At 43.2% G+C, this 15,765-nt stretch overlaps 1 protein-coding gene across 1 annotated transcript; it reads left to right on the top strand.

Annotated features, from left to right (window-relative positions):
• Positions 1-11,479: 11,479 nt before the first annotated feature.
• LOC127185599 (toll-like receptor 13) lies at positions 11,480-14,400 on the top strand. The gene has a single exon (XM_051142036.1). It carries the CDS (start codon positions 11,480-11,482, stop codon positions 14,342-14,344), a length of 2,865 nt encoding a protein of 954 aa, XP_050997993.1. The 3' UTR covers positions 14,345-14,400.
• Positions 14,401-15,765: the final 1,365 nt, after the last annotated feature.

Consider the following 15,765-nt stretch of genomic DNA (forward strand, 5'->3'; position numbering starts at 1 on the left):
CTTTGTGTTAAGAAACAAAAATGAAAAATGAAAAACCAACAAAAAAGAAAGAAACAAACAAAGAAAAGGAAACAAAATATAAATGCAAAACTGATTTTTAACAATTTCATAACTGCCGCGTGATGGTGGCACATATATTTAATCCCAGCACTTGGGAGGCAGAGGCAGGCGGATCTCTGTGAGTTGGAGGCCAGCCTGGTCTACAAAGAGAGTCTAGGACAGCCAGGGCTAACACAGAGGAACTCTGTCTTGAAAAAACAAAACAAAACAAAACAAAACAAAACAAAACAAAAAAGTAAAAACCAAAAAAACAAAAACAAAACAAAACAAAATCCCGCACTTTTCTATATTTATTTAATTTTATGTCTATGGATGTTTTGCCGACGTGTATGTCTGTGCACCATGTGTGTGCCTGCTGGCTGTGGAGATCAGAAGATGACATCAGATCCCTTGGAACTGAAGTTACAGATGGTTTTGAACTGCTGTATGGATCCTGGCAATCAAACCCAGGTCCTCTGCAAGAACAGAAAGCACCCTTGACCACTGAACCGTCTCTCCAGTCCCCATTTCTGCATTTTTTAAAATCACTGCTTTTCAGTCACACATAGTTACCATGTAGGACTGGCAAACTTTAGCACTCAGGGAGATACTGGCATGGCTATGGCCAGATTCAGATTATTTGTCTATAAAATGAGGTAAAGGGTGTGACACATGTATCGTAGGGTTGGAATAACAATCACTATTTTGCATGATAAACACTAGTGCACAATATACAGATAATATTTATTACTATATGTGAAGAGCAGCTATATAGCTTATCATACATAGCAGTGTATTGTTGAGAGCCAAGGGAGGAAACCATTAAATGGAATGGTTGTGCGATAGGCATAAATCTGGATAGAATAGTCATTCTATATGTCTTCCTTTCTAGGGCCTTTCCCTTGCAAGATATCCTCACTAGGACTTAATGCTCTAGTGAAAGGAAACTCTTTTACACATCACCTAGAAGAGTAAAGTAGGCACTGGACATGTGTGTCGTATGAATTAGCTGATGAATTCATATACATTTTTTTTGTTTTTGGTTTTCAAGACAGGGTTTCTTTGTGTAGCCTTAGCTGTCCTGGACTCACTTTGTAGACCAGGCTGGCCTTGAACTCACGGGGATCTGCCTGCCTCTGCCTCCCCGAGTGCTGGGATTAAAGAAGTGTGCCACCATGCCTGGCAGTCTCCAAGCCACTTTTGCTCTATCCCCTCCAAATGGAGAATTATGTAGTTCTTGTTTTAACTTATAAGCTATAAATAAAATATAGATGGTAGACTGTGTCATCTTTTAGCCTGTGTACAGGGTGACCAAAATGTTAGTTCCTGTTATTTCCTGTGCTCTTTTCATACTCAGTGTGTTGGTTTGGTTGGTAAATTGTGTGTAGTCATCCTTCAGATGGCATTTCCCCCTTCTTTTTGCTTATAACATAACCTTTTATATATGCCATACTGGAGATTGCCCGTTTCAGGCAAGCACTCTTCTACTGTTTTGTTTGTTTGTTTTTAAGATTGGTCTAACTAAATTGCCCAGGCCTTGAATCTACTCTGTAGCGGGCCTTAACCTTAGTCCTGCTGTGTCATCCTCCAAGTCCTTGTGATCATACGGCTCTACCATCAGATCCAGCTAAGAAGTTCTCTCATCATCCTCTGTGTGTCTTAGGCTTCTGGGTTGTACTAATGACACTGTGTTTACTGGTATTTGTCATTTTTACATTTATCCTACATAATGTATGTTCATTTCTATTTGTAGAAAACCTAAATAAAAGGCTTGAGTTGATGAGTAAAGGCCACAAGATCCAGGCCAGGAGGAACCATTAAAGAAGACTATGAAGGACCATATAGTGTTGTGGGCTCACAGACCTTGCTGTGTAGTGTCAGAATTCCTCTGCTTATATTAGACCAAGGCGTGCTTCAAGATTTTCATGATCTTAGACATTCTCTACTTTTTGTCTCTATCTATCTATCTATCTATCTATCTATCTATCTATCTTTCAAGACAGGGTTTCTCTGTGTAGCCCTGGCTGTCCTGGAACTCATTCTGTAGACCAGGCTGGTCCTGGAGTTTTTAGAGACACAGTGTCACTTATAGCCCAAGCTGGCCTGAAACTCACTCTGAGGACTGGTTTTGGACTTGTTGGGTTTCTGCCTCAGCCACCTGGGTACTTCCAGGATTCCAGGCCTGTGCCATCAGGCCCATCTTTCTGTTGATTTTAAAGCCAGATTAGCAGGAAATCTCAGTGTTTATATCTAGGGTTATGGCAAGCAAGTGCTTGATCTCAGGATAGGGGAAACCACAGGACCAGAAAATCTCCATCTCTGTTAGAAAAGGAGTTAACTGTGGCAGTCATATTTGGCACCTCTTTGTTGAAATTTCACAATTCGTCTTTCTCAAGCTGGGTTTTCCAAGTTCACCTATGTCGGTCAATGCCAGTGGTGGATTATGGCCTGCTCTGCCTGAATCGCCCTCGCACTCTTTTTTTGTTTGTTTGTTTTTTGTTTTTTGAGACAGGGTTTCTCTGTGTAGCCTTGACTATCCTGGACTTGCTTTGTAGACCAGGCTGGCCTCCAACTCACAATGATCTGCCTGCCTCTGCCTCCCAAGTGCTGAGATTAAAGGCGTGCGCCACCACCGCCTGGTTTGCCCTTGCACTCTTTATGTTCTCAAATAAAAGCAGCTGACCAAGCCAGCTTCTAGTATGGGAAAGACACAGTGCCCCAAGCCACATCTGCTCTGAAAAATCCCTAGTGACTGAAACAAAAGAAACTGCTGTTTTCGTTTGTTTTGTTTTTCTGTTTTTCGAGACAGGGTTTCTCTGTGTAGCCTTGGCTGTCCTGGACTCACTCTGTAGACCAGGCTGGCCTCAAAATCACAGAGATCCACCTGCCTCTGCCTCCCGAGTGCTGGGACTAAAGGCATGTGCCACCACTGCCTGGCTGCAAAACTGCTGTTTTCTATCTAGATCAGCTTGGTATACAGCCCACGAAGGCCAAATCTTCCTGGCCTTGGTGAGCTTCAGCTCCACTGTCCAGTCTGTACACACCCTCAACCCCACGGCCCAGTCCACACCCACCCTCAGCTCCCTTCACATGAGCAGCCCTGCTCCTTGGGTTTTGCTAAAATGGCTTAGGAACTTGCAGCTGGCTCTCACCCCAGAGCAGTGTGAAGCAGATTTCCAGCCCTCCCACCACAAAGACCAGTGCTTCCTCTGATGCTCTGCTGACTTGGGTGCCTCAGCCCACTTCCGTTTTTCTGTGGAAAACTCTCTTTAGCATTCACATATGAAACTGCCTTTGGGCTATCTAGGACCTGTGTGGATCCATGCCCATAGCAAGCTTTTTCACTGAGTTAACAGTTGCTGATGATGAAGCTGTCATTTTTTTCCTTTGCTCCATTCATTTATTTCTTGTGTGCATCTCTCTATGTGTGTCTTTAAGGAATTATGTGCTATTTAAAAAAAAAACAACCTCTCAGCTGGGTGGCGGTGATGCATACCTGTAACCCCAGCACTTGGGGAGGCAGGGGCAGGTGGATCTCAGCAAATTCGAGGCCAGCCTGGTCTACAAAGTGAGTCCGGGACAGCCAACGGTACACAGAGAAACCCTGTATGGAAAAAGAAAGAAAGAAACAAACAAAAAAGGAAGAAAGAAGAGAAAAGAAAGAAAGAAGAAAGAAACAACTTCTAAGGGGGAAAAAAATCAATCTCTGAATGTCATGTTTCCTAGTTCCATTTGTATAAGGTTCTTAAAATTACAAACTTTTATAGAAGCAAAAAACAAAATTGAAGTTATTTGTGGTGTCACGCCCATCCTGTACCTTGAATGTGATGGTGGATATGCAAATGTAATCTGAATGTGATAGACACAAATACAAGTAAGCTCAGGGAGAGCTGAGGAAGCTCAGTGGCTACATGGCTCCATCAGTGTCATGATGCTGCACCATAATGGTGCTTGATGAAACCATGGAGGGAAAACAGGCCAAGTGTACAAGCATCTGTGTCAGTCCATTTCTGTTATTGTAATCCAGGCGAAGAGGTTTCAGTTCATGATCTTTTGCTCTGTTACTACTGAGGCAGCACATTGTGGGAGTAGGTATATGGTGCAACAAAGCTGTTTTCTTTGTGTCTAGAGCAAAAAAAAAAAAAAGAAAGAAAGACATAGGGGTGTGGGTCTCACTAGTCTCTTCAATGGCATCCCTCTCTTCCAACTAGGCTCTACCTGCTAGAGGTCCTACCACCTCTCCGAAGTACCATAAGTGGAGACTCAGCCTTTTTTATATGGACCTTTGAGGGACATTCAAGATTCAAGGTTTAGTGGCATCTCTTTGTATTATTTACCCATGCTGCATGTAAAAAACAAACAAACAAAAAACTAGGACTGAGGTGCTGGAGAGATGGTTCAGCAGTTAAGAGCAGTGGCTGCTCTTCCAGAGGACCTGGGTGCAACTCCTAGTATCCACACTTTAGCTCACAACCTTCTGTAGTTCCAGTTCCAGGCATGGACATGATACATACATGCATGCAGGCAAAACATTCATACAGATAAATCTTTTTTTTAAAGCAGACTGGAGGCTGGGGAGATGACAAGCCGTGAAGTCCTGAGTTCAAATCCCCAGGACCTACATGAAATATGGGGTACAGTAAGGGGACAGAGACAGGAGCCAGCCCTCCTCAAAACTGAAAGATAGCAAAGATCAACCTCTGGTCTCCACACACATGTATGTACATGTGCACAGGTGTACACACTCATACAAACAGGTACGCCCACCACACACACAAAACATAAACAAAACAGCAGTAAGTAAATGGGAGTTCTTGTTCGTTCTATAAAAATTCCTGTGCTGAGATGAAATTTTGAGGCTTTAAGAGAAACAGATTCCAGGGAGGGGAGTAAGGGGAAAATGGGAGGGAGGCAGGAATGGGAGGATACAAGGGATGGGATAACAATTGAGATGTAATAGGAATAAATTAATAAAATATATTTTTAAAAAGATAAACAGATTTCAAATATCTGAAATTTGAGTACAAATTGCAGGCCCAGTCTTCTATATGCAAGCACTGAACTGAATTGTTGTTGTTGTTGTTGTTTTGTTTTCTGAGACAGGGTTTCTCTGTGTAGCCCTGGCTGTCCTGGACTCACTCTGTAGACAAGTCTGGCCTCGAACTCACAGAGATCCGCAAGCCTCTGTCTCGCAAGTGCTGGAATTACAGGCATGCGCCACCACGACCCAGAACCACTTCTTAAAGTTCATCACAGAAGCACAAACATTAGTTTTAAAAACCTGATTTGATTTAAATTCCTGATTTGGAGATTTCTAGGGTTTTTTATGAGTTTTTTTTTTTTTTTGAGACAGGGTTTCTCTGTGTAGCCTTGGTTGTCCTGGACTCACTTTGTAGACCAGGCTGGCCTCAAACTCGCAGTGATCCACCTGCCTCTGCCTCCCAACTGCTGGGATTAAAGGTGTGCACCATCATGCCCAGCAAACTGAATCTTTTTTCAGGTTTGATTGAACTGCTGTCTGGAAGGATCTCTTGGTTTTGCAGTGTTTGTTGTGGGAGCCTTATAAACCAGAGCAGCATTTTCTGTGACTGGACTCTGGAGGCTGGAGAAGCAAGCTCCTCCCTTTCTGTGTGGATTTGATAAGCAGGTCTAGAAGCCTATTGCACCTAAAAGCAGTTGCATCCCAGTCCAGAGCAGAAAAGAGTGGCTGTCTAAAGGCCAGTACATAGCAAAGACATACAAACAGTGGTTTGGCAAGCTAAGCAGAATCAATAATAGAATCTGTGGGCTGAGACCAAAAACACCTGCCTTTCTGTTTACCCTGTGAACAAGCTAGCTCAATGTTCTATTTGTTTATTCTCTCCCATTTCTCATGTTTATTTTGCTCCTTAATTGAGTAGTAGAGGCCACACTCTAAGTATTTAGAGAAACGAAGCTTTAGTGTTCTGCAGTAGCTTTGTAGTGGCTTGCGACCACCCATTTAAAGACATATATATTTATTCATTGTAGTTTTTTGAGACAGGGTTTCTCTATGTTGTCTTGGGTGTCCTGGAACTCACTTTGTAGACCAGGCTGGCCTCGAACTCACAGAGATCTGCCTGCCTCTGGCTCCTGAGTGCTGGGATTAAAGGCGTGCGCCATCACACCAGGCTCAGTTCCACGCCTTTAAGAGTTCTTTGTGTTGCTATCAGGCCTCAGCTTCCAGCACTGGCTTTTGCTCTGTCTGCTCCTAGTTTCCTCTACCAGTCCTCCCCAGGACAACAAGTGATGATCCCCGCTCTGTCCCTCGAAGGATAGATATTTACATGTTTGGATGAGTTTTCAGGTTTACCCTTAGACTACTTCATGCCTGATGTCCTTTATCTCCAATACTCTTTTAGCCAACTGTGGTAGATTTGAGGGCTTGTATCACTGTCCTTTGACATCTCTGAGAAGAAAGAACATATTAAGCTGATGATGTCATCTTGCTCTACCCAGTTTCCTCTAGCCACATTTATGCAGTATGGATTTACCACTTCTTTCTCTTTCTTCTCCATTTCTTCCACCCCTTCTCTCTCTCTCCTCTCCCCCTCCCTGGCCTTCTTGATTTCATACCCTTTTTTCTTTCTTTCTGAGTTACCCAGGTGAATCTCAGGTTCCTCAGCCAAATGGTTACCTGCACCAGCTCCTGAGTGCTGGCATTATATTGCAGTTAAGTTCTTTGGTTTGGGGAGAGTGTTGGGGCTCAAGGCTAGGGTCATCTTGCTCTAATACCTGGCTCCATGCCCATTTCTCCTTTTCTTGCATTCACTTTTATAGACGATCTCTCCTTTTTGTTCCATTTCATTCATGTTCCCTTAAAAGATACAAATGCCTTAAAGCAGGGCCTAGTGCTACATGGTTTTAATTCTATCACTTAGGAGACTGAGGCAGGAGGGTTACCACGAGGCAGCTGGGGTACACACAGCGAGTTCCAGGACAGCCTGGGTGCCAGAGTGGGTCCTTTTCTCAACAATTACAACAACAGCAATGCTGTAAGCTTCTGTTCTCTATCCCTGAGTTAATTTATTCAGCTCAGTCTGGTGCCTGCTCTCTGGTGCAGGGATTTCCAGATGCTTGGTGACTCATTCATATAATTGGAAAAGTACACATGGACTGCAGAGTGGCAAGGAAGCCAGATCTAAAAGCAAAATGATAACACAGATTAGATATGCTGCAAATGAGCAGCGGTTCCCTTGAGTTAGAGTATTCAAGGGCCCCTGATTATTGTCTGGGGTCTTTCTTGATGACGTCTAGGAGGGGGAGCTTGATTACTATGGATTTACCACAAATGATTCTATTTTGATTGGAAGATTTGGATTATGTAAATCTTTGTTCACTGCACACGGAATTTCCTGTGATACATCTGATTTTAACCATATGTATGACCAGCCATGCATAAGCAGAAGATGGTAAGCAGAAGATCTGTCTTGAAAATTCATTCCAAGGACACAGATTGCCTTGCTGCATGCCTTGCATGCACCTCAAATGGGTCCAGGCCCTGTTTTAAGGATGTATTCTGGGACACACTTGACTAGAAACAGCATTTTTGAGAGATTGCTAAAGGGAGTAACACATTTCCATTGCTTAAAGTTGAGTGTGCCTATGCTTTGGTGTAGGTGGAGGGCCTAGGTTGCTAGGCCCATTACTTGCAGACACGTGTATGTTTAGCCCAAGCCAAGTGGAGTCCTGAATATCTAAACCATTTTGCTTGCTTGATTTTCTTTCTTTCTTTCTTTCTTTCTTTGAGATAGGGTTTCTCTATGTTATCTTGGCTGTCCTGGGCTGGCCTCAAACTCAGTGATCCACTTGCCTATGCCGCCTGAGTGCTGTGATTAAAGGTGTGAGCCACCATGCCCAGCTAGCTAAACCATTTTTGCCTCCCATGGATATTAAACTAAAGTGAACACAATCATTAGAACATTGCTTCTTCTACTCACCGTGGACTTCGTTATACCATACCTACTCCATTTCCATGTCCTTCTTTTCTGTTCTGGTCAAAGTCAGCTATATCCATCCTCTCAAAATTAGGAATAAGGCCCCTGTGCTAGCCTGACAATGCATTTGAATTTGATCCAAAAAATAGAAGGTGAGAACAGAGCTCCATACTCAGTTCCTAGCACCAATGTCTAGCAGCTCAAAACCAGCTATAACAGCAGATCTAAGGAATCTGGGACCCTTCTCTGTCCTCCACGAAACAGCCACACCCCTACACACACACACACACACACACACACACACACACACACACACACACACACACACACATCTTCAAAATTTAGGAATAGGAGAAAAATTTCATGACTTGTATTTGTAATGCCATCTCACTGACAAAAGACATGCTCTATCACTACTATAATTTAATATAATGATAGAGGCTGTGATCAGTTTTAGGGAATCAATATAAAAGAAAAGCATAGAAAATGAGAGAAGTTAAAAAAGAAAGTGTAGGGCAGGAGAGATGGCTCAGCGGTTAAGAGCACTGGCTGCTATTCCAGAGGTCCTGAGTTCAATTCCCAGCAACCACGTGGTGGTTCACAACCATCTACAATGTGATCTGAGTCCTGACATGCATGAAAACAGAACACTGTATACATAAAACAAATAAATCTTTAAAAAACGAAAGTGTAATTTCCATTACTTGCTGAAAGCATAATTGTTAACAGATAAAAATATAATACGTGTAGTGGTGAACACCTTTTATTCCAGCACTTGGCCGGCAGAGGCAGAGAAATCTCTGTGAGTTCAAGTTCGAGGTCAGCTTGGTCTACATAATGAGTTCTAGGACAGCCAGGGCCACACAGTGATACATTGGCCCCGGGTGGGGGGGGGGGGTGCAGGGAGGGAGATAAAAGCAAAAGCAAGAAAACAAAAAGCAAAACAAACAACTAATTTAAAAATCTAATACAACCAACATTCATATTTTTAAAACTAAGAGAATTCAGAAAGCTTGTTAAATTTATGCTCAACACCAATGAAAAGTCAGATACTCTTGCTCTATCAGACTATAAAATAAAAGGAAATGAAGAGTCCTTGAAATAAAAGGACCTAACCACTTCCAGGAGACAGCACAGGAAACAGTGCAGAGGGCACAGGGTCCTTGCGCTCACAGATTAGCACTAGGAAAGGCAGCAATGTTAAACACAGAGAGTTGTCTCCTCAGCGAGGTCATGCTTACCACCCAGAAAACTGGGAACGGATGTGGATTGTAGCCTCGTGATCTGTGCTATCTATGGGGTCAAGCCATGCCTGAATTTCCCCAGATTATTGTGTTTGTTCACCCTAGACTCTTCCTCCCTAGAGCAATGTTTTTGGTTGTGAGCCTAGCCTTTAACGGTTAAGCCATCTCTCCACCCGCCCCCGCCCCCGCCCCCAGAGTGTTGTTTCTCAGTCAGTCAAACACATCCTTATGGAAACTGTCACTTGCACATCATAAGAGCCTAAGTAACCTCTGTGCTATCTGTAGGGCCAGGCCACTGCTCACTCCCACAGACTTTTATTTATATTTCAGTCATTCACCCCAGACCCTTATCTTGAGTGTTAGTTCAGAGTCAACAGAACCCAACGTTATGGAAGCGGCCATATGCACTTTGTAAAGAACTTCAATGGAAACATGTCTTAAGATTTGTTGTACAAATGGAATTAATTGAGTTAATTACCAGAAGTTTCCCCCCAAAGTTGTGCTGTACTCAAATTTGCCTAAAATAAACTGCCCAGTATCAGACTTTAGACATTTTAACCAGCTCTGGGTAACTAAGTCACAGTGAATCGGATTTTCTTTTTGCTTCATGTGTGTCATTACTCTGCCATTTCTCAGTGTTAGCGGAGACCCCCACACACACACAAAGCAGCATCTCACAGAGCCTATTTTCATATGTAGCTCTTCATTGCAGGGAAATAAAGGCCACAGGATCTTCAAGCATCTGGTCACATTATACCCACTGTCAGGAGCAGAGAATGAATGCTTCTCAGCCTGCTTTCTCTACTCTTGCAGGATTCTGAGCCAACCCCGGGGAATAGTGCCACCCACTTTTAGGCCGGGTCTTCCCATATCAATTAATGTAATTAAGACAATCCGCCCAGGTTAATCTGACCTAGATGGTCTTTCTCTGAGACTTGTCTCGTACGATTCTACACTATTTCAGATTAACAATTAAACTAACCACCACACCACATTGTTACTGATGTTCATCTGTCAACAAAGGAGTTGATAAACAATGTTAAATTATAGATTGCAGGGGATATAAATCATTGACATTAAGAAAGGATTAATAGACAATGAATATACAAGAATGCTCACAAAGCATTAAAAAAAGAAAAGAAAGAAAATGAAGAACAGAGATAAACAGTCATGTCACTGGAAGAAAAGCTACCAAATATTTAGACAGATTTTTTGTTTTGTTTTGTTTTGTTTTGTTTTGTTTTTGTTTTTCGATATAGGGTTTCTCTGTGTAGCCATGGCTGTCCTGGACTCACTTTGTAGACCAGGCTGGTCTTGAACTCCGAGAGATCCACCTGCCTCTGCCTCCCGAGTGCTGAGATTAAAGGCGTGAGCCACCACCGCCTGGTGTAGACAGATTTTCAAAATCACATATACTCAGATATTGTGTTCCTGTACCTCACTAGTCAGGGCATCTTGCTCAAATTATATTGTTAACTCAAAGCTCACTCTTCCTCTTGCCCAATGCCACTCTTCTCCTTTTCCTCTCCTATGTCAGGTCAAGTATGAAGCTTACTGGTTCCCCTCTCCCTCTATCAAATGCAAATTGTAGTGAAATAATTGATCATATGGCCTCATTCACATTGAGGCAGCAGTGACCTGTATCACAAATGACATTGCATTCCCCCAGCCCATCCAATGCCTCCGCAGTGATGGTATTTCAGGTAACAGCCCACAAGAGAAGCAAGGGGGATGTTTTATTGTACAGATGTAGGAGGAGGATGGGCCCACTTCCTGATTGTCATACATTAAATGGCACACACTGCTGCCCTCCTCTGGCTCTGCATGTTGAAAATTTTGGTTGCAGAAAAAGAGCAGCAGCCTTTTTTGATAACACAGAGAATACTCTGGAAGTGGGTTGTGAAAGTTGGTGTTGGCCTGGGCATAATGGCTCATGCCTTTTATCCCAGAACTCAGGAGCCAAAGACATCTCTGTGGGTTCGAGGCCAGCCTGGTCTACTGACTGAGTTCCTGGACAGCCAGGCCGGTTACACAGACAAACCCTACCTCTGGGGAAGAAAATAAGGCTGATGTTGGGGTTGAGCGTTTTTGTTTCCTTGAAGCAGCTATAAAATACTTATTAGGAAAGAGGAATTTAAACTAAAAACCTTTGTTTTTCTTTTCAGCAAAGTCCATGTGTAAAGACCATATTTTCCAATGTGAGCATTGTATATGAGAAGGAATTTTTGCTCACTCAATTGTATGCCTAGGACAGTCAAGATGAGTGGGAGAAGCCGCATGCCTTCTCTCCAGCTCCTGCCCATGTTAGTGGGGTTTTCTCTCCTGTCTTTGGCAGAGACGTATGGGTTCAATAAGTGCACACAGTATGAATTTGATATTCACCATGTGTTCTGTATTCGGAAGAAGATCATCAACTTGACAGACGCCATTAGTGATGTGCCTGCATATACTACTCACCTCAACCTTACAAACAACCACATTCAAGTCCTCCCTCCCTGGAGCTTCACTAACTTGTCTGCTCTGGTGGACTTGAGACTAGAGTGGAACTTAATTTGGAAGATCGATGAAGGTGCCTTTAGGGGACTGGAAAATTTGACTCTTCTAAATTTAGTTGAAAATAAGATTCAAAGGGTGAATAACTCCTTTGAGGGCCTGTCTAACCTTGAGACCTTGCTCCTGAGCCATAATCAGATCACCTATATTCACAAAAATGCCTTTATTCCTCTAGTCAAATTGAAATACTTGAGCCTATCTCGAAACAACATCACGGATCTTTCTGGTATTCTTGAAGCAGTTCAGCATCTTCCATGTCTGAAGCACCTTGATCTTACTAACAACAGCATCATCTCCTTGGACCACAGCCCTATGTCTTTGGTTTCTCTGACCGATCTGAGTTTTCAGGGGAACAAGCTAATGGAGTTAAACTTCTCTGCTTTGTCATTACCTAACCTGACCACTCTAAGTGCTTCCCAGAATGGCCATGGCGTCATTCAGAATGTGCATCTGGAAACTCTGCCCCAACTTAGGAGCTTGAATCTGAGTGGAACATTGGTGAAATTGGAGATGCTTTCAGCCAAACACCTACAGACTGTAAGGGTTCTGGACCTTAGTAACCGGGAGCTTAGAAATGGTCACTTAAATATGAAAACTGTTTGTCAACTACTCAGAAACCTACCCATGTTAGAGACACTGGTTTTTCAGAAAAATGTCACCAATGCAGAGGGCATTAAGCATCTGGCAACATGTACCAGGCTTTTGGTCCTTGACCTGGGCCAAAACAGTGACTTGGTTCATCTCAATGATAGTGAGTTTCATGATCTGCCCAGTCTTCAAAGACTGAATCTGAAAAAATGCCAGCTTTCCTTCATCAGCAACAAAACCTGGGGTTCCCTCCAGAACCTGACCATCCTAGATCTGAGCCAAAACAAGTTTAAAAGCTTTCCCAATTATGCATTTTCGCCTCTCAAGTGCTTGAAGTCTCTCTTTCTTTCAAGAAACCCCATCACAGAACTCAACAATCTGGCCTTCGCTGGGCTATTTTCCCTGAAGGAGCTCAACTTAGCTGCGTGCTGGATAGTAACAATTGATAGGCATTCCTTTACTCAGTTTCCAAATTTAGAGATCTTAGATCTTGAAGACAACAATATCCGTACTCTCAACAGTAGAACTTTCCAACCTCTGAAAAAACTCCGGGTTTTGATTCTCTCCCACAACCGCCTGGAAATTATGGAGCCGAACGCATTTTCTGGTCTCAGTGGCCTCCATCACCTTGACCTGATGTACAACAGCTTGTCATATTTTCAGACACACGTTTTCTTGGGCCTTGAAAAGCTGCAGGTTTTGAAACTTGGTTTTAATAAGATCACATATGAAACTACGAAGACCCTCCAATATCCTCCATTTATGATGCTCAAGTCTCTGAAACAGCTCAACCTAGAAGGACAAAAACATGGGATTCAGGTTGTTCCGAGCAACTTTTTCCAAGGGTTGAGTAATTTGCAGGAGTTACTCCTAGGAAAAAACCCCTCAGTATTCCTGGACCACTACCAATTTGACCCTCTGATAAATCTCACAAAGTTGGATATCTCAGGAACAAAAGATGGAGATCGAAGTCTCTATTTAAATGCTTCCTTATTCCAAAAACTCAAAAGGCTAAAGATCCTCCGCCTTGAAAGTAACAACTTAGACTCTTTGGTTCCTGGTATGTTCTCCAGCTTGCAGAGCCTCCAGGTGTTTTCTTTGAGATTCAACAACTTGAAGGTCATTAATCAAAGTCATCTGGAGAATCTGAACTCATTGATGTATTTTGATGTCTATGGGAACAAACTTCAGTGCACCTGTGACAATTTGTGGTTCAAGAACTGGTCAACAACCACACAGGACGTCCACATTCCCTTCCTCCGGAGCTACCCCTGTCAGCAGCTAGACAGCCAGAGCTTACTTGTAGATTTTGATGATGCCATGTGTAATTTTGACTTAGGAAAGGTCTACTTCTTCTGTTCCTTCAGTATGGTCCTCACCACCATGGTCTTCTCTTGGTTCAGTGCCAAGATGATTTCATCTCTGTGGTATGGTTTGTACATATGTAGGGCCTGGTATTTCACTAAGTGGCACAAAACGGATAATAAGTTCTTGTACGATGCATTTGTTTCTTTCTCAGCGACTGATGAGGCATGGGTATATGAAGAGCTTGTTCCAGCTTTAGAAGAAGGCAACCAGACCACTTTTAAGCTCTGTCTTCACCAACGGGACTTTGAACCCGGCATCGACATCTTCGAGAACATCCAGAATGCTATTAACACAAGCCGGAAAACATTGTGTGTGGTAAGTAACCACTACCTGCACAGTGAATGGTGCCAACTTGAAGTCCAGCTGGCGAGCATGAAGATGTTCTACGAGCACAAGGATGTCATTATCTTGATCTTCCTTGAAGAGATTCCTAACTATAGGCTGTCTAGCTACCATCGACTCAGGAAACTCATAAACAAACAGACATTTATCACTTGGCCAGACAGTGCTCACCAGCAGCCACTCTTCTGGGCTCGCATTAGAAATGCATTGGGCAATGAGACTGTGAAGAAAGAAAATCTAATTATTGTTGACTGAAAGTCTTACAAGCCCAGATCCAGCTGCATGATGCTGTCCAAAATATGAGTAAGCGGAGCCTGCCTAAATGAAACCCTCTTCGGGGACAGAGGCAGGGGTTGCTTATACCTGGAAGACCCATGGCCGTTTGGACAGTGTTCATTAGATGAGTGCAAGGGACTTCTTGGGAAACTATCAGGAGCAGGGTCCCACTATTACAGGATTGGATACGTGGAAGGGATTCCTATTTTACTAGGAGGGGACTTGGGATACAAGTCACCTGTGCTTGAGATTGTTGCCCAAGTAGTTTCTCCAAATCAGTTCCTGTGCTGGAAGAGGACACTTGCTGTACACCAGTGTCCTCCAAGATTGAAACCTTCCATCTTGGAAGGAAACTTCCTAAGACTGATGGTTACAGGGAGGGAAGACAACAGGATGTTCTACGGAGAGATTGAAATATTCCCCCCTTCAGGGAAGCCTGTGAAGACAGGATGTAAACAACTCAAAATAGTTTCCCCAAGTCCTTGAAACTGACCAGAGACTAGGTGCTTTCCTCCTCCAAGTGTGTGTTAACAGTGAAGACTGCAGGGTGACACCGTCAGACAAGCCAGCTGCCTGGAAGAAGCAGAGTGCGGCCATGCTGCCTAGAAGATGCTCAGACCATCTGAGCTGCCTAGACCAGGCTCAGACTGACCGAGGCACCTGGGAAGGACACTCTCCATCCTGTTGAATGGCCTGAGGGCGTGCAGTGTGTTCAAGGTTCTCTGCTTTTGTAATCATCCAAGCTTGGGTGGGCTTTGATGATGCAGTGGTCTTTGACTCATTACTGCTACAGTAAGTGACCCCCTCACTCAAGTTCTTGTAAATAACCCCAATAAAACGCATTGCTTCACCAAGCTGGATTTTGATGGTATCTGTACTTTGGTCTCTTGTCAGTTCCCCATCTGGAGTGAGTAGACATTTGTTCATGGCTCCTGAGGAATAGTATCACAAAAACAGCACTGTACTGCTAAGAACCCAAACAACAGAGACAACAAAACAAAGACAGCACTGCAACAACAAAGGGCATCAAAACAAGAAGTAAAATAAGGAAAAGAAAAGGAATTATCTCCTGCACTACTCTGGTCTGTGACCAAGGCCCCAGACTCATAGCCATTGGAGTTTCTAAAACTATCTTAAGATGTCTGGAGGTGGCATTTCTGTTTTTGTTTTGTTTTGTTTTGTTGTTTTTGCTGTTTTGGAGGTGGCATTTCTATGCAGTCTGTTTTACCCAACTAGGTTGGGTAATAGCTTCTGCAATTCTTACTGCTCTGCTAGTTCATCAAGACCCCTTCTCCAAAACCTGATAGATCTCTACGAGCCCTCTCCTAAATGCTTGTGCTCTGTCTGAGTTGGAGAAAAACCTGATTTATGGAGTCTCGTGCCAACAGAAACTATAATGG

Source organism: Acomys russatus, chromosome X, assembly GCF_903995435.1.
Source record: "Acomys russatus chromosome X, mAcoRus1.1, whole genome shotgun sequence".
Taxonomy (NCBI): Eukaryota; Metazoa; Chordata; class Mammalia; order Rodentia; family Muridae; genus Acomys; species Acomys russatus.